General features: G+C 45.9%; 1 protein-coding gene across 1 annotated transcript in view; it reads left to right on the top strand.

Moving 5' to 3' along the window:
• Nucleotides 1-16,260: 16,260 nt before the first annotated feature.
• Nucleotides 16,261-18,797, top strand: part of LOC119440994 (chitinase-3-like protein 1) — a 359,923-nt gene continuing 357,386 nt past the window's right edge. Inside the window, exon 1 of the mRNA XM_049662790.1 lies at nt 16,261-16,377. Coding sequence (XP_049518747.1) covers nt 16,334-16,377 — 44 coding nt within the window. The 5' untranslated portion in view covers nt 16,261-16,333. The remainder of the gene's footprint in view (nt 16,378-18,797) is intronic.

The raw sequence follows: 18,797 nt of genomic DNA, 5'->3' as shown, positions 1-18,797 counted from the left end.
TTGTTCACCTTATTCTGGGCCATGGAGAGTGTGAGAGCATATATTTGTAAAAAGGAAAACAAAAAAACACACTGAAATGCTATTTTGAAATTAAAAACATAATTAGTATAGTAACTAATTAGTAATTGGTTTGCTGAACTATACACAACTGGGGGAATTGGCTCCAAAACGCTACTGAGGCTCTACATTAGGCTTCCTGTGGTAAATCAAATTTTGAGGTATTGAACCGAATTTAGCAAGAACAATACGTGGGCATTACAGGGTTAATGAAATGGTGCTATTAATGCATGGTCAAGGACATCGTAGAGAAACAATTAGATAAGGTTCTATATATTGCCATTCTAATTGGCAAACTCAACTCAAGTTGCAGGAGTTGTATCTGCTTACTCTGTCTGCTGAGTCACTTTATATGTTCAGTTATTTTTGTGCTGCAAGTTCTCTGATACAGTGTACACTTTACTGGAACATACTCTTTCTTTTTCTGCAGGAAATCACAATAATCCAAAGCTGTTTGTGGATGGAGCATCAAGATTTGATGTTGTCCAAGGAAGTGTTGGTATGAAGTATTTCAATTTCCTAGTTAGCAATTTCGCAACTTTTAGCTGCCACTTAAAACTTAGCTCCTGCCTTTGCCAAAGCAAGAATAACAAAAGATGGACAAAGTTAAAATGTAGTATTGTGGTCTCTTCCAGACATGTTGAAGGTAGCACCTAATGACCGCAAATAACTGTGCTTCTAATCGGTGCTGTTGAACTGGAATTCTGATACACTCATTTTCTGGCATAAAAAAATTCAGCTTGTGAATTTTATTAAGCTCATTGCAGACAATTCTTTATCATTAGAGTGTGCATTTGCTGTATGCAGCACACATGATAATAGGATATGCACCTCAGGGCTTGTTACTGGAGTTTTATAAATTTTATGCTGTGTACACACTTTTATTAAAGTAAAAAGTGAATATACGTTTACTGCCTCTTGTGCAAGGCTTGAACCCTTGCTTGAAGCAAACCAAATATGTAAAGTCTAAAACTTATGATAATACAACGTTGTAAAACTGTTTGAGAAGCTGGAAATGTCTTCCTCGACCGAATCACAGTGATAACAGTATCAAGAAATCATCCTCCTGCCTTCAGGCACAAGGGTCATGATTGAGCTTCTTTATTTCTAATATGGCCTTCACAGCCATGTGCACAGGCCGCAGGTCACTAGTCTCAAAAGAGTGCCAGGGTAATTTAGGTGGAGTTGTACTACTGAAACAGCCTTAAAACAAAAAAAAAAATTATTTCTTGTTTTATGAAACTGAAAAGTCGTTTAAATTCCAGTTAATTCAAACGGATATTTGTAATCTAGTTGATCCACCATGATGGCGTAGTGGCTTGGCGTTGTTGAGGGTGCAGGATCAAATGCGGCATGGTGAGCGTGCCATAATCATATCCTAGCTGGTTTTGGCACATAAAAACCCCAGAATTTCATTTTAATCTGGTTGGCCTGCTTCTTTTTTTAGGACGTATTATGAAGCACCTAATTTAAGTATGCTTGAATCTCGTATAACGAAGTGAAGGGGGAGCAAAATTACTTTGTTATATCCGTAACTTCGTTATATCTATATTTGCATCTACAGTAATATATGCAAAATGGGGGCACAATTGTAAACATGGAATAAGAAGATGGCTTTGCGGCCCGCTGAACCGATACATGGCCACACTGCGATGAAATTTGAATAAAACAACAAACAACCTTCGGCGTGTGTAACACGCGACTCTTAGCACCTGACATGACAGCCTTTAGGACAGCTGCCCTCTGTTCATTGTGATGGTCTTCGTCTTCCGAGTTCCCTATGGCTCGACGCGGTCGTGCAGCACGTGGCAGACAACACAGCGCTCACTGTGTGATCGAGGAGGCAAGCGAACTTCACCGCGTGGCTTGGCTCGGCTGGCTTGTGGCCTCCGAGATGGCACCGGGGCTGATGCAATCGTGGAGGCCACGCCCAGCTGCCAGCCCGTGCGGGGCGCCTCAGGGAGAGGGATAAGTGAATGCACTATCTTTCACGTCGGCTGGGAGTGACCCCTGAGATTCAACCCAGTGAGACCTTGGAGGCCAGGTCCAACTACGGCTGCCTGCGCGGTGTGCCACAGAGAAAGATGAAAAAATGAATGCACTAATCTTTTACACCACCCGCGTAGGTGCGCAGCTTGCCGAGACTCGCACAGGCTTGCGAGTGTGATCCCGAGATTGCGCGGAAAGATCGTGGAGGTTCTACCCAGCTGTGCCTGCCTGCGCGGCGCGAGAGTAAATGCACTAATCTTTAAATGCACTAAGCCGCGGAGGTGACGCGGCTTGCGAAGCCAGGCACGTAGCTGAGTGGAGAAGTGGGATAGTGAGCTGCCGCTTACAGCCAGTTGAGTGCAGAAAGACGATGGCGTATTCAACGCGGTGACGCGGGAGTTAGTGCTGAACCTCAAGGAAAGCGATATCGGGTATTTTTTGGTTTGGAGACGAATCTAGTTTGTTATATTCATTGGCAGTACAATTTCACTTCAATAAAAGAGGTTTTAAGTACATGAATCTCTATTGGGGATTTCAAGGGAATTCGTTTACTTCGTTACATCTATTAGTTCATTATACCAGTTTCATAACGAGGTTAGAGTGCATACTCGCTATGTTTTCCTAATTCAAGTTTTTTACTTCCCAGTACAAAGGAATGCAGTTACAAATGGCTGATCAGATGAAATTTGTAAGGCATAAGTCAGGAATGTGCCATTGTTTGATATTCAGGTTGCACTACAGCGTATGTTCACAAGTGCAGTTATGAAATAGTGCCACTGACGTACTTACTTACTGTGGATATGGCTGTGTGTTACGCATATTTTCTGTTTTTTTGCTTTACTGCCATTCTTCAGTTACTCGTAAGCGACCAAGTCTGCATATCCGTTCATGTATCAAGTCATGATTCTCTTTGGCGCACATTGTTTTAAACTCTGATGATTCAAACTAAAATGTTTTGTTCTCTGGAACTTAACTTAAGCAAGTTGATTGTATACAGGGTGTCCCAGCTATCATGCCCAATGTTGAATTTCCCGCGTTCTTCCTACAAGAAAGAAGAGGACGAGGATCGGACCAGGGAGCGCGTGAGCGCGTTCGAAGGAACTAGCCAGAGTTCTGGACGTTCTGGCGAGGCGGACGCTTACAAAAGCTTCTCGGCGTCTCGAGTTTTTGTCGGCTGTTCCGTGTGCCCCGTACTCTAACATGGGTGCCAAACCATTCTGAAAGCCAGGAGTCAAGTTGCCGAAGCTGGTAATTAATGCTTTCGACGGGATCTGAGCAATGGAACGCGTTCTGGGAGCAATTCGACCAGATCATCAACCAGAACGGAACTCTTAAGCTACCGACAAATTCAACTACCTGAGGTTATTTTTGAAAGGAGACGCGGGGCGACAGCTATCGCGGGGCTTCCTACCACTGAAGCGTGTTACGTTGACGCCTTGGACATGCTAAAAAGACGTTCGGGGACAAAAAGCGATTGGAGCAGGAGTATTTCTCAAGGCTTCGAAGGCTCATCCTGTGCGTTCTTCTAATGAAGTAACGAAACTTGCAAGTGTACGACCAGGTGCTCATTAATACGCGGGGACTGGAGGCGCTTGGCGTGAGCAAGTCGTCTTTCTCGTCGATGCTATGCGACGTTCTGCTCAGGGCACTGCCACATGACATTGTCGTAGCGTATCACAGATCTTGCGCTACACAAGCTGCAAGTTCCGCCAATGTCACGTTCAGCAAGTCACGGAGCTAGAGCGTCTGCTGCAGTTCGTCTCTATTGAACTGGAAAGCCTTGAAAAGAGTGACTTTGGGGAGGAAAAAAGTTATCGACGAGGCGACTCATCCTAGAGACAATAAGAACCGCCGGTTTGACAGTGCGATCCCAACGTCATCAGTGTTTCATAACCAAGCTTCAAAAACACCTCTGGATACGGGCTGCATTTTCTGCAAGTCAACTCAGCATTTGACGGAGTCTTGCCGTACAGACCTATCGCTGTCAGAGAAGAAGAAACTTCTCGCCGCCGACATGCGGTGCTTTCGCTGCACCATTAAAGGCCACCGTGCAAGGGATTGCAGACGGAGAATTGCGTGCTCCGGCTGCAGAGGTCGTCATGCGGTCTAGGTTTGCGACCCAGATAAACTAAACCGAAAGGCCCATGAAGACGTAAAAGGCAGCAGTACGAATGTATGCGCAGCTACAACTAAGAGCAACGAAAGAAGTGACACTTTGACGTGCGTGCTTCTACAGACTTTCCGAGCATGGGCAGTGACAGATTATTCATGCCGTTACATCAGAGGCGTGTTCGATGGAGGAAGTGAACGTACGTTCGTAACAGAAGCTCTTTCAAGGCGGTTAAAGTTGAGGTGTCTTGGCTTTGATACCATAGCAATAAACACTTTCGCCAGTGGAGCAGTTGCACACCGAAAAGATTTCGCATCGTCGAGCTTCACCTCCGAAGTCAGCATTCCGACGTTGAAGTTGCATTGAGAGCCATCGAGATACCCCACATTTGCCAAGACATATCAGCCAACACGAGACTTCTTCGTTCGTCACATCATTAAAAAAAAACGGGCACGATATCGCCGATGAACTGATCCACCCGCATTGAAAGAGAAAACGGAGTAAGTGTACTAATTGGCTCAGACCAGATGTGGGCGGGATGACAGGTGAACTCTCCAGACCGGGAAAAGAGGAAACACTCATCGCTATGAACTCAAAGCTCGGATGGATCTTTCAAGGGAGCACCGAACACTTGTCGTCAAAGCCAGTCAACTCACGGGTCATGGTGCGCTGTTGAAGACGCATGTAGCTGTTGATGACGAGCTAATCCGTTCATTTTGGGAGCTGGAGAGTATCGGTATATCCGATAATGCCAACCAGGCAATTGAGATAAGCTCAACTAGGGAGCACTTCGAGAAAAACGATACAGCTACGAGATGGCAGATACGAAGTGTCATTGCCTTGGAAAAACGGATTTGAGCTAAGGATAACAAGGAAGTCGCCATACCAGACTAAAGAAACTTTTGACTCGCTTGTCCAGCAAGGAGGTCTTCTACAGACTTACGACGCTACGATTCGTGATTATCTGCTAGCTGGTCATGCAGAAGTGTTAAAAGACCCACTAGAAATCCAGCGAGGGTTTTTACATGCCACATAAAGAAGTTATCCGAGAACAAGCACTTACAACAAAGGTGCGAGTCGTCTTCGACGCGTCGTCAAGAGCACGGGGATGCAAGTCACTTAACGAGTGCTTGGAAAGGGCGACAACTATACCAGGATCTCGTCAAAATACTAATACGCTTTAGGACGCATCCCATCGCCATAATGGCAGATATCGAGAAGGCTTTCCTTCAGATTTCGATTAAAGAAGAAGGACAGAGATGCCTTTAGATTTCTGTGGTTTGAAGAAGGCGATGTCGCTGAGTTTTTGAATAAAGACGCACAAGAATGGAGGATGACCAGAGTACCTTTTGGAGCAACATGCAGCCCATTTCTGCTGACAGCAACTATTCTTCACCACGTGCGAAGAGCACCACAAAGTTGTCTTCGACCGCCAAGACCTTGGGTGAGTCGTTTTACGTCGACGATTTGGTGACAGGTGCTGATACGGAGGACGAAGCTGCCCAGTTTTGTAGAGAGGCGCAACAGCTCATGCTCTCGGCAGGAATGAATCTTCGTAAATGGACGACAAACTCTAGTGAGCTTATGACCACGTTGGAAAACGAGCCCGCTCAACCAGCCAAAAGATGGTTGTACTTCGTGAAGCCTCCGTTAAAGTACTAGGCATCACGTGGAGTCCCGAGCGATGATGAATTCAGCTTCTCCATGGCAAATCTTCTGATTTTCTTAAAGCAAAGTCCGACACGAAAAGGTTCGTCTTACAAGCAGCATCAAGGGTATACGATCCGATGGGATACATCGCGCCATATACGGTGTCCGTACGAATATTGTTTCAAAAGATCTGGACCCGTGGAATTGACTGGGACGAGTGTCTGCCCGAAGACTTAAGAAGAGAATGGCAAGGATGGGTGAGCCCATTGTCAAAGTTACAATCAATTAGGGTACTGCGTTACACCGGCAGCGGCAAGAGAAACTGCCCCGCGTGCTAGAAGTGCACGTTTTTTGCGATGCAAGTCCGTTCGCATAGGCGGCGCAGTGGCCTACGTTGTGTCTGATCGCTCAAGACGACCCCAGTTACTCATCGCAAAATCACGCGTTGCTCCAATCAAGACGGTAACATTGCCTCGTCTAGAACTTCTGGGCGCATTGATTGGTGCAAGGTTGATGAGCTTCATATCAAGCGCGCTTACGGACTTCCAGCTACGCTACACTATGTAGACGATTCGACAATAAATTGTCGTGGCTTAGGGCCGATGCTCAGAAATGGAAACAGTTCGTTCGCAACAGAGTCACTGAAATCCACGAGCGAACCGAGCCGGCCGCTTGGAAGTTTTGTCCTGGTACTGAAAATCCTGCCGACCTGTTGACACGAGGCGTATCTGTTGACCAGGTATCTACGAGCATCTTATGGTGGCATGGGCCTCACTGGCTTCAGGAACCTGAGCACATGTGGCCATCACAACCACTACAAACAGCGGACAACGAAGAAGTCTACTGTGAGAAGGTCACCGTTCAGGTTTCACTGACGACTGATGCCACGCTCCCGCTAATTGTGATGGAGCGTTACAGCCCACTCGATAAGCTGCTAAGAGTTACAGCATGGGTGTTGAGGTTCGTCAGCTGCTCCAGACATAATGGCAGCAATAAAGAAACTGGTCCCCTCACGGTGCAGGAACTATCGAGAGCCGAACAATACTGGATTCGACAGGTACAATATGTGTTCTTCAACGCAGAGATCAAAGCTATATCAGAGGGCCGTTCTATCGACAAAACGTCACTCATCGCAGGTATCAACCTATTCCAGGACGCAGATAGGTTACTTCGGGTTGGTGAACGTTTAATGCGGATGGAAGCTCCAGAAGGTGTCAAGCATCCGATTATACTGGCGAGTAAGCACTACTTTTCAAGGTTAATCACAATCAAAGCGCACTGCGAAGTATTTCACGGAGGTGTGCGAGATACACTGACGCAGTTGAGAGAGCGCTTCTGGATATGCAAAGCACGAAGTCTGGTGAAGAATGTAATCAAGGAGTGTTACTTGTGCAGACGATTTACCGTTTTACCAGGCAACGCTCCAGTAGCTCCTCTCGCAATACATCGGGTAACACAAGCACACGCGTTTGAAGTGGTCGGAGTAGACTTCGCGGGACCTCTCTTCGTGAAGACACCGTTAGGAGAGTCGAAGAACTACATTGCTCTATTCACGTGGGCAGCTTCAAGAGCAATTCACTTAGAACTTGTATTCAGTATGACATCTGCAGCAATCTTGATGTCCTTGCGACGCTTTTGTGCCCGACGAGGTCTTCCCCAGGTCATCTATTCTGACAATGCGAGGGCCTTCAAGAAAACGTCAAGGGATCTACAAAAGATTTTCAGAATGCCGTTAGAAGATGATGTCGCTGGACACCTGAGCAGTAAAGGCATCAAATGGAAGTTTATTGTGCCAAACGCTCCATGGTGGGGTGGATGGTGGGAGCGGCTTGTAAGAACTGTAAAGACACCGCTTCGCAAGATTCTTCAAAGAGCCTGCCTCAACTCCGAAGAACTCATGACAGTACTCGCAGAAGTTGAAGCTGTCGTCAATTCTAGGCCACTTACTTTCGTTGAATCAGAAGACGGCGAACTGTGCGCCCTGACTCCTGCAGATCTGTTAATTGGCCGTAGGTTCACGACAATACCACAAGGCAACATCGAGGACACCGAGGTCTCAACGCGTGCAGAGGCCTTCCGGAGACTTCAGTGCAGAAGGCGCCTGACGGAAAACTTCTGGAAACGATGGACCAAAGAGTACTTGCTCCAACTTAGATCTGCACACTTATGTGACACACGGAGCAAGAACAACGTTAAAGAAGGCGACGTTGTACCTGTACATGCGGAAAACCTTCCACGCCAAATGTGGCAACTCACAAGGGTGATTGAAATCTACGCAGGAGAAGATGGACACGTTCGCTCTTGCAAGATAAAGCGACAAGACGGCCTCGTGACGACAAGGGCCATCCAAAGACTGTTTCCGCTTGAACTACAGGCATGACCGCACTTCGGGGCCGGGAATGTGTTGAATTTCCCGCGTTGTTCCTACAAGAAAGAAGAGGACAAGGATCGGACCAGGGAGCGCGTGAGCGCGTTCGAAGGAAGAGCCTGCCATCTTGGACGTTTTGGGCTCAGGTGGACGCTAATAAACGCCTGTCTGAGTTTTTTTTTGTCGGCTGTTCCGTGTGCCACGTACTCTATCAACTGCGTTTTATTGCCTAAACGCAGATGTGTAGATGAAAATTCGTGTACTACATTCTCATGTTGCTGCTGCGTGTGGTATTGTTACGCAATCTCATTGATTTTTAAACACAGCTAAAGATTGGTTTTGGCCGTCTGGGACAACACGAGGATCTGGATAAATTTAGTGTCAAATTCTTCGAAAGCGGACTACAAGAATATCAGTGAATCAGTTCTTTACAGTTACACACGCACCGTACTTCATACCCAGAGTGTATATTTTGCGTAAGCACTTCCGTATGAGCTTCGAAAAAAAATTTGAAAGGCAATGTGCAATGTAGTATACAAGTGGGTCTGAAGAGGCTAGAACCATATGTCGGATTTAGACTATCAGTTTCTCGCATTTTTACGTAAATCAGAAAATATTAACAATAAATACCCGTCTTTTTAGGTGAGTTGTCGCTGCGAGATCTCTTAGGTCATAAGTAGGAATATTTCGGCTGGCGCACTCTTGTATCCATTTCCATGGTTGATGACAGCTGATTTTCGTCGACCTGGTTTCGTCCTTATCGGCGTTTATAACCTTTCAGCTAGAATAATAAATGTGTAACCAGCGCACCTAAGTGCCATAATTTAGCATTTTGTTCCTCGATTGACATTTCTGGAGCCCTCTTTTATAGCCGCACGGGTACCGCAACTGGCAGCGCAAACGCTAGCCAGGAACCGTATCCTAAAGGTGGCCGCGCCAGGCAATCTGGGATAGAGCACTGCGCGGGCTCGGGCTTACCCGAAAGCCCGGGCCGGGTCGGGTAGGGCAGTTTTTTCACGGGCCGGGCTCGGGAACTCCATGTACTTTTCGGCCCGCGCCCACGCCGGGCTCGGTTTTTTTGACGCGGGCCCCGGCCGGGATCGGACTTTCTGGTGGTGTGCATGTAACGTGGAGCGAGTTATCCTTGCGCGTCACGACTCTGAAAATCATGTATTTTTCGGTCTCGGGCGGGGTTAGGGCCGGGCCGGGCGAGTAACGTAGATTATTTCTGGGCGCGGGCCGGGCCCGGGTCTTGCCATCAAACTTTTGGGCGGGCTCGGGCGGGCAGGCCAACGTAATATCGGCCCGTGCAGTGCCCTAAATTCTGGGATCCCAAACGAGTTGGTCATTGAGCCACCTGGATGAGCCTATTGCAGAACTCTCAATTCAAACCACATTAAACAGTCAGAAATCGGAAAATTACACGTTCGGTGCTTTGCATGAATATTAGACGGTCACAAATTTTGATCTATGAACCACTGACCTACGTACCATGCAAATTTATGCGCGATATATTTCTCCTTCGTTCTCAGAGAAAAACTCATCGATATATGCTAAAATGAAGTTCTATTAACCAATTTTCTCGCTCACTTTGAAAATATGGGCGTGCGTGCTGCGGCATGCCTATGTGATAATTGCGAAGCCTGCTGCGTCTTTTCATGTACACTTATTTGCAACGCAGAGCCGATGCAGATGTGCCTAAATAAGGTATTGACACGAGTGAAAATAAAGAATTCAAAGCGTACTGTATGAGCGGTGCAGGAATGTCGTGTAGGAATCTGAACCTGGAAATGCATTCAAGACTACTTCCGCCCTAAAGCAATGGGTCCAGAATTTAATGACTAGAAACCGTATTTTAGGCAAATGCCTTTTTTGTTCCTTGCGCTCCTATCACCCCACTTTGATATATGAGCATGAATTAGAGGTTAAGAGGGGCTTTTACAGTGTTTTTATAGTGCCTATAAATGCCTATTTTGGCGTTTATGCCTAAATGCCAATAAATATCTCTAAATGTCTATTTTCATAATCGGCGCCTATATGAACACTATTTACCCTCAAGTTTCGCTTTCGAGTGAGTTAGAGACCAGTTATTCATGTCATCGGCAACAATGACTGTTCGGAACTCTATGGAGTTCAACCTAGTCCTCTAGTTCAACCAACTCCTGGAAAACAACCGCTAGCAGCAGTGAAATGGCAGGCGCCGGGCAGCATACGCCGCCGCGCTGACATGGCGCGAGCGGTTGGCGAATGCGACACCGCCGAGGGCCGTCAGGGGAAAGGATAGTGAAGAGCAAAAGGAGGATTAAAAATGTGATGCGCATGCGGCTTTTGTTTTATTTGTAATTTACTTTTTAAGGTGTTCACTGACGTCAAGCGTTCCTTCTCAGCGTACAAGATCATTTTCAATGCCAAGAGGCACACTTTTGAAACCAAAAATCTGGAGATGGTGGTAGTTTGCTATTTACACAATCTTCACAGTGATTCCTAGACTACGTTCCGCGTGCCCTCTAAACAGATTTTTTCAAACATGTGCACTTCAAATGGGCGGAAGTGTGTTTGGCAGTGTAGGAACGTTTTGCGTGTACAATTCGGATAATGTCATTGTATATGAGGAAATTGCCAGAGTCGTACCTAATAGTCCTCAAGTAAGAATACGTTAATTTCTTAATAAATCGTAGTGTCTCTTGCATTTATTATTTATCGTTTTTGTTGTGTCGTAATTTAATTGCGTCAGGTAGACATAAAGTAGCGCTTTTTTAAATCAGTATTCCCAATTTTCAAGTATTATTTTTCATGCCTGTTTCACTATATGCGACGCTCGAGTACAGTGGCCATTGAACATGAATATGAGCAGTGTACCTATTGAATTAAGCCGTCGCACCGCCCGCTGCACGATCGACGGGCCAATCGACGACGCGCGAAGCTGCGCGCCTCCGCCGCCGGCGACGAAAACATCGGCAACAGCTTTTGTTGCAAACAAAATAATTTTCCCTAGAAAAAGCGATGCATAAATTGTACATTTTATGGAAAACAATATCCGCTGTCAAACGTTTAACATGAACGAGAGCTCCGATACTTGTCGAGCTCTGCGCAGCGCACGGCTACCGACGGGAGACGACCGGCTCGGCTGTACTCACATCGCAGCGGACGGCGTTCCTAATATCCGCGTATTTTTCTTCTTTGTGTATAATTATTGCGAAGAGCGACAGCAACGATAAGGAAATATTGCGGCTCGTAAGCGTCGGAAATTCGTTTCGAAGCGCCGTCCGCTTTAGCTTTGAAGGGAACCCGAATAGGCCTACGACGATATCGGCACCGTCGAGCGATCAGCGGCGGTGAGGCTGCCGCACAAATGAGTACGTACGGCAAGGAAATCTCGCCGTTCGCGAGCAACGCAGCTGTCGAACGGCGGCCCGCGAATGGCAAACGGCGTGCGGCGAGTTACCGTGCCGGTAACGTGCTGCCCGCTGTGGCTACAGTGCCGGCCCGTGCTCATGCGAAGCGTACCGCTATAGACCCTGTGTTGCGCGCACGTCTAGAAAGGCCAACACCGTCACACTCCGTTCGCGCAGCTCATCAGACCGGTAAGCAGGACTGTGTTGGAAGGAACGCGAGTGATTTGGCACTTGCGTTGCGGGCTGTAATTACCGATTCGCAAGGGCGCACAAGCGAGCAACACGGCGAGGTATAGAGCAGGGACTGCGCGTAAGTACCTGCTAGCAGACAAACCGGAAGCCGTAGGTCCTTGTTCGACCAATGGGTGTCGTAACCGCTCTTCACATCACCAGATGCACCCTGCTTACATCGTGACGACCACTGGGGATACCGGAAAGGCCAGGAGAGAAGGACGGCATTTTTTTTTTTTTTTTTTTGTGGCACGCCTGCGGCTCGTAGCGCTGCATCCTTTGGCATCGTTGATCGTGACGGCATTCTGAACTCGATGCGCGTGTTTACTTGAAATTTAAAAAAAATATCTGAGGTGATTTAGGGGCTCTTTCAGAATAAATTCCTTTATTCCTCTTCATTTTATTTTTTACTGCCGCTCGGTGAGTGCGCGTGCATTGCGGCCACAGTGTCGGCTTTCATTCTACTATGTTATTGTACGGTTCCATTTCGAGAAGAAATATTTTTCTCGTTCTTCAAGCCGCATGTATCCTTCCTTCTTCTTCTTTCTGAGGTTTTACGTGCCAAAACCAGTTCTGATTATCAGGCACGCCGTAGTGGAGGGCTCCGGATTAATTTTGACCACCTGGGGTTCTTTAACGTGCACTACAACGCAAGCACACGGGCGTTTTGCATTGTATCCCTCGTGTGTATTGTTGCGCATATAGTTTTCCATCAGTAGGTCTTGCGAAACGCAGACGAAGAAACATATGTAACCTTCCTGCTTGCCGCTTCAAACAACTAAAGCATATCTGCCCTATCCGGCGCCTTGTACTCAGATTTACGGGAAGCATTGTTATAGATAAAAAAATTAAACTGCAGCGCAACATTCCATTCGAGTTTCCGCCTTCCACGCGTAACAGAATGCGGAGTGATTGGTACGGGGTCATTTATTGCTGTCCGACCTCAAGCACCGAAAACGGTGTTAGTTAGTCATTCTATATGCTAATCGTTGGCCGTACGCCGTACGTGGAACTTGTTTCCAGTCGATGCTTCAAAAAAGAAAAAGAAAAGAAAAGAAAGAAAGCCTGCGCGGTAGCCTAATTAGTGGCCATATAGTGGATACGGCGCTGCGTTGCAAACTGGAGCTCGCGGGTTCAATCCACGTCACGGAATTCGACGAAAGCGGAATGGAAAAACACACGTGTACTTCAATTTAAGTGCACGCTAAGAACCCCAGGGGGTGAAAACTAAACCGGGTGCCTCATAATCATATCGTGGTTTTACCACGTAAAACCGAAAAATGTGTTTAAATAAAAAAATACAAAAAAGCAGGTGGCTGTGTTCTTCGGCTTTTTCTAGGGGTGTATAAACTAAATAAATTATTCTCGAGTCTGATTTCCGAGAAAAACATGTTACGCTTATCCTATATTTCATACTTAAATGTAATGCCGTTCCCAAATGTATGACCGCTCAACAGAGCAGCTTGCATATTATAAACGGCTGCTCTCTGTTATACGGTGCACCAACAACGACCATAATTAAACAATTAAAGGAACGACATATCTCATATACGCGTAGAGATATGTGGAGATCTGCTGCGTTCGTTGAAGAAGATAAGTGTGGTACCATTCACATGGGGCACCCAGATTTAGGTGGGTTGCAAACATGGTGAGACTGTCAAACGAAGTTTTCCTCGTCTGAATCAAGTTGCAGATTCACAGGCTCCCCCAAAACGGGGCCTTTATATTGAATGACAGCTAGGAAGTTGTTAAGCAGGACTTATTAAGACCCGTGCGTTAATTATCTCAGGAACTGCACCTCTGCGCAACAGCCACGACTCTCCGGCAGCACAATCAGTCCACACTTGCATCGGTCACTCACCTTTGAGAATTAAATAGTGCAGTTATGCATTACATTTGAAAGGAAACGACTATTCGGCGTCGTACAGTATATCTTAACATCTTATATACACACACACACACACACACACACACACATATATATATATATATATATATATATATATAAGGTAAAGGAAGTGCAGGCGCACGTAGAAAAAGAAAAACATTTTAATTTCGACGTTTAGCCCGGGATTCGGCCTTCATCAAGAGGCCTCTTGATGCCTCTTGAATGCCGGACCCCGGCCGAAACGTCGTAATTACTTTTTTTTCTAAGTGCGCCTGCCCTTCTTTTAACTTATTCAACACCGGATCCGAAGAAATACTCCCTTCGTATATATATATATATATATATATATATAGTGTGAGACGTCGGCCGATGCGATGCCTTTATTTCCGAGCAGCCGCCCGAGTCAGAGACGAGGCACCGCACGAGACAAAAGATGATGATGAGTCGTATGTACAAATGACGACGACGATATGCACAAAATACGCTCACCATTTATGTATATATATATATATATATATATATATAAAAGATGGTTTGCTTGCTATGAATATTGTTTCTGCGAATGAGAATTTTATGTGCAGTATTCACTAATAAGTGTGTTTGACACTGCAAACACGCACGCTTATTGCGGTCGGGAGTTCTCACTTTTTCAGTTCTTGTATTTAGAATATTTGTTATTTCCTCCCTTACATATATATCGTATATATATATATGTATATATATATATATATATATATATATATATATATATATATATGTCTATGTACCCTTTTATTTTATTACCTAGAAATACCTGGGTCATTCCTCGCACCACGCAATTAATAAACATGGTTTATTTCGCTCTAATGTTGTTTTCTTCAATCATTTTCCCTGATTATTATCCAACTAGAAGCGCGCGTAAAATGAAACGATATCAATAATAACATTTTCTTACGTCGCTTAATGTGGCAGAGATACCAGTTACTTTTAGAAGACAATGGTAAAAACAGCAGTGCACCTGGCTAACACTGCATTGGGTACTGGCCGTCAAGAGTCGTGGACGCACCAAAGCAACTAAAACGTAAAAAAATGTACTGCACAGACGTTCTGCGAGAAAAACTGGGCGTCCGCCAGCGTCCACGTAGCGAACGCGCGCTCGCTAGCAGACGACGCGCTTGACAACGACGGCAAAATTGAAGACGTCGCATTGTATAATTCATGTCTCAAATATACTATATGTTTGTCAAAATGGTGTAAACATAAATTTGCTGTTGAAATAAAGCACTATTTTAAGAGCGTACTATGCGCAATCGGCCTCGGCGCCCGCAGCGAAAGTCCGTTGAATATGCCGCGGAGCGTATCTCCGCCCCAATCCAGTTAAAAATTCAATTCGCTCGCAGCGCCCTCGCACAATTTTTCCACACGCGGCGCCTCAGCCGGAGAGCGCCGTTCGGCCCACTCGACCATTGTCTAGTACGCTCTAATCAGGAGTTGCCTCAATGTGTGCAATAGACGCATTCTTTGTTTTTCCTTTCTGCTATCGCCTCGGATACCTATTCACTCGCTTACAAAAAAAGTTACCCTTTGCATACATAAATGACTCCTGCGCAGAAGTTCGAACCTTTGTTGGTCCCGTTCGCTGTACTTGTAGCACTTAAAATGCGGAAACTTTTAATAGCTCTTATTGTAACATATATAATCAGGTTGCGAACGCATTTTGTTGGACCCTTTTACTGATAAGACGACATATTAGCTCTTGCGCAAGACGGAACCAATTAGCTCGTAATCTGCGTGGCGGTTTATATCACGAGTTACCTCAATGTGTGCAATAGACGCATTCTTTGTTTTTATTTTCTGCTATCGCCTCGAAAACCCATTCACTCACTATCTTTCTGTACAAAAAAAGGTTACCCTTTATACACATAAATGACTCCTGCGCGGAAGTTTTAACCTTTGTTGGTCGCGTTCAATGTACTTGTAGCACTTAAAGTACGCGAACGTTTAATGGCTATTAGTGTAACATATATAATCAAGTTGCGAACATATTTTTCTGGACCCTTTTACTGATAGGACGACATATTAGCGCTTGCGCAAGATGGAACCAATTAGCTCGTAATCTGCGTGGCGGGTTATATCACGAGTTACCTCAATGTGTGCAATAGACGCATTCTTTGTTTTTATTTTCTGCTATCGCCTCGAAAACCCAATCACTCACTATCTTTCTGTACAAAAAAAAGGTTACCCTTTATACACATAAATGACTCCTGCGCGGAAGTTTTAACCTTTGTTGGTCGCGTTCAATGTACTTGTAGCACTTAAAATACGGAAACGTTTAATGGCTATTAGTGTAACATATATAATCAGGTTGCGAACATATTTTTCTGGACCCTTTTACTGATAGGACGACATATTAGCGCTTGCGCAAGATGGAACCAACTAGCTCGTAATCTGCGTGGCGGGTTTTATCAGGAGTTACCTCAATGTGCGCAATAGACGCATTCTTTGTTTTTCTTTTCTGCTATCGCATCGGAAACCCATTCACTTACTATCTTTCTGTTACAAAAAAAGGTTACCCTTTACATACATAAATGACTCCTGCGCGGAAGTTTGAACCTTTGTTCGTCGCGTTCGATGTACTTCTAGCAGTTGAAACGAGGAAACCTTTCATGGCTCTTAGCGCAACTAATTTACGTTCTGCTCAACGTGTTCGGTAAGTCTCTCTTGGGGGTAGTTTCCCTGGGTGTCCTAGATGTCGTCGATAAATTTGCACTGAGCAAATGCAACACTAGAAGCCCCACACCAAGGATTCTGGATCAATCGGCTCAGTTCGCATACTCTTCTAACCGGCGACACTCGAACCCATTTCTCACGCTACGCTATTAGTGCATTTCTTCAGCTTCTCTTGCATCGAAGTTGCAATGATTTCTTCTCTACATCGTAGTTTGCAGAGGAACATGCTTTACTTTCATATTTCAATTGTAATTGTTACGTGTCGCTTTCCTTGCGAATTGCAAGTGCCTTGACCTTCGGTGGCAAGATTGTTTTGGGGAAATTATGTGTCGATGTGCAAGCGAATTGTTTTTTGTAAGCTTCGAGAGAGAGAGAGAGAGAAAATAGAAAGAAGGAAAAGCAGGGAGGTTAACCAGACACACGTCCGGTTTGCTACCCTGCTCTGGGAGAAGTGGGTATAAGGATGAAGAGAGAGGAGATTGAGAGAGCATAGTTGTGCGCACATTTGAAGGCTCGCACCAAATCTACACACGATCGCCCAGACCTGTCGACTTCAGGTACTGTAACCACGGTTTCGTCGTTTTCTGTGCTATCGAAGCGTATAGCCACGGTTCAAGAATCTTCATTTCGGAAAATGGTCTAGAGTCCAGCCGGTTCAATGCTGTCCGGAGAGCTTCACAATCGACGCCGTACTGGGGATAGAGACATAGGATGTGTTCTGTGGTTTCTGTAGTGCCACAAGACTCGCACATATAGGCATATTCCCCATTCCAATGCGGAAAGAGCATGCCTTTGTAAGTGTCACCCCAAGCCAGAGACAGCAGAATACTGTCACCTCAGAGCGGGAAACTTTTGACGGCACTTGTATCTTTATGGATGGATCAAGTCTATGAAGATGACACTTCGGAAGGTTAGGAGAAGACGAATATTTGTGTGTCATATCTTTAGCCACGATATGAAGCTTTCTTGCAGCGTCGGTTCTGGATAAGGGAATTGGAACTGGTAGAACTTCCAGATGGGGCAGACCGGGTGGCTTCATCGGCGAGGTTATTACCAGCAATGCTTGTATGTCCAGCTAGCCACTGAAATATAACTTCATGCCCTTTGGCGATAGCTTGATGATGGTCATTTTTTATCTCATTTGCCAGCTGTTCTTGAGTCCGTCCTGTAGTATATGGCAAAATGTAGACTCTGGAGTGCTGCCGTAGAGTCTCAAAATATGACCCATTTCTGAGGTGTCTCTTAGGTAAGTTTCGAAATTCGCATTTAATTAGTAAGCTTCGAAATTCGCATTTAAGAAACAGAGCAGTAATATTGGTCCAACATTTTATTCCTTATTATTGGACAGCGTGTCTTATTCATGATGGTTTCAGGGAGTGGCTCTTGATGGGAATTGAAACATTACTCAAGGGCCTTCACATTTTAACTAAAACGGTAATTCGGTATGAAGGTTATTCAAAGACATTCATTCTGGGGATATTAGGCTGCAGCATGCAGCTTACATTTTATCCCGATCATAGTGCGGCGCGCGCTATGCACGGGAGAGAGAAAGAGAAAATGAGAGCGAGAGAGAAAGAAATTGTAGCAGCTCCAACGAGGCAACGCGCAGAGCCGTTGCCGACGCCATCCGCGTTTCCCCGTTTCCACGCATTCGCGCCGAACGTGCGCTGGGTCCGTGACTGCAGCAGGCGCCTCTGGCGGCGGCTCGGCAGGTTTCGACCAGCCACGCCCCGGCAAGCAGCAAGTGTGGAGGCGCAGCTTCGCCGTGACGTCACCGGCGAGATAAAGTTTGGAGCCGCCGCGACAGCGGCAGAACTCTCGTTGACTCTGTGGCGAGTACATCTACCCGTGACATGGAATCACCAAACAAGGTCCGGACACCCGAAGTAGAAGCCGCTCATCTTGAAGCGCGGCCAAGCGAAAATCTGCATGTCAGCGGCGAGCAGATTCGGAATACCGTGCCTAGCAGCACTTAGCATTTCCTAGCAAAACTTAGCCAAGCTTAGTAAAACTTGGAAGGAGCTAGGTCGATCACCAGCTCCGCCCCCATCAGATTCGCGGTACATTACAATGATCCCACACGCCGGCCCGATCAGTCATCCCACAAGAAAGCATCTGTGTATGTATATATATATATATATATATATATATAATACTCCTGGGCAGCTTGCACTAGCGGTGCAAGCTGCCCACGATTATTCATTACCCACGATTATAGACTTTCTAAACCTAGTAACCACCTGTCACTAAGGTCGATTAGAGACGGTGCACGTAGCACAAGGAGGTGATGCGTACGACTAGCACAGGTAGCGAGTGCACGAGCTATAGATAGTAATGGCACCGTGAAAGGGACATTTGCTACTGCTTGAAGTCAGTAGGGCGTTTTCTTGTTCCGAAGTG

This window comes from Dermacentor silvarum, chromosome 2 (assembly GCF_013339745.2).
Source record: "Dermacentor silvarum isolate Dsil-2018 chromosome 2, BIME_Dsil_1.4, whole genome shotgun sequence".
In the NCBI taxonomy this organism is placed as follows: Eukaryota; Metazoa; Arthropoda; class Arachnida; order Ixodida; family Ixodidae; genus Dermacentor; species Dermacentor silvarum.
Note: the sequence above shows the minus strand (reverse complement) of the source record. Positions and strands in the feature narration are given on the sequence as shown.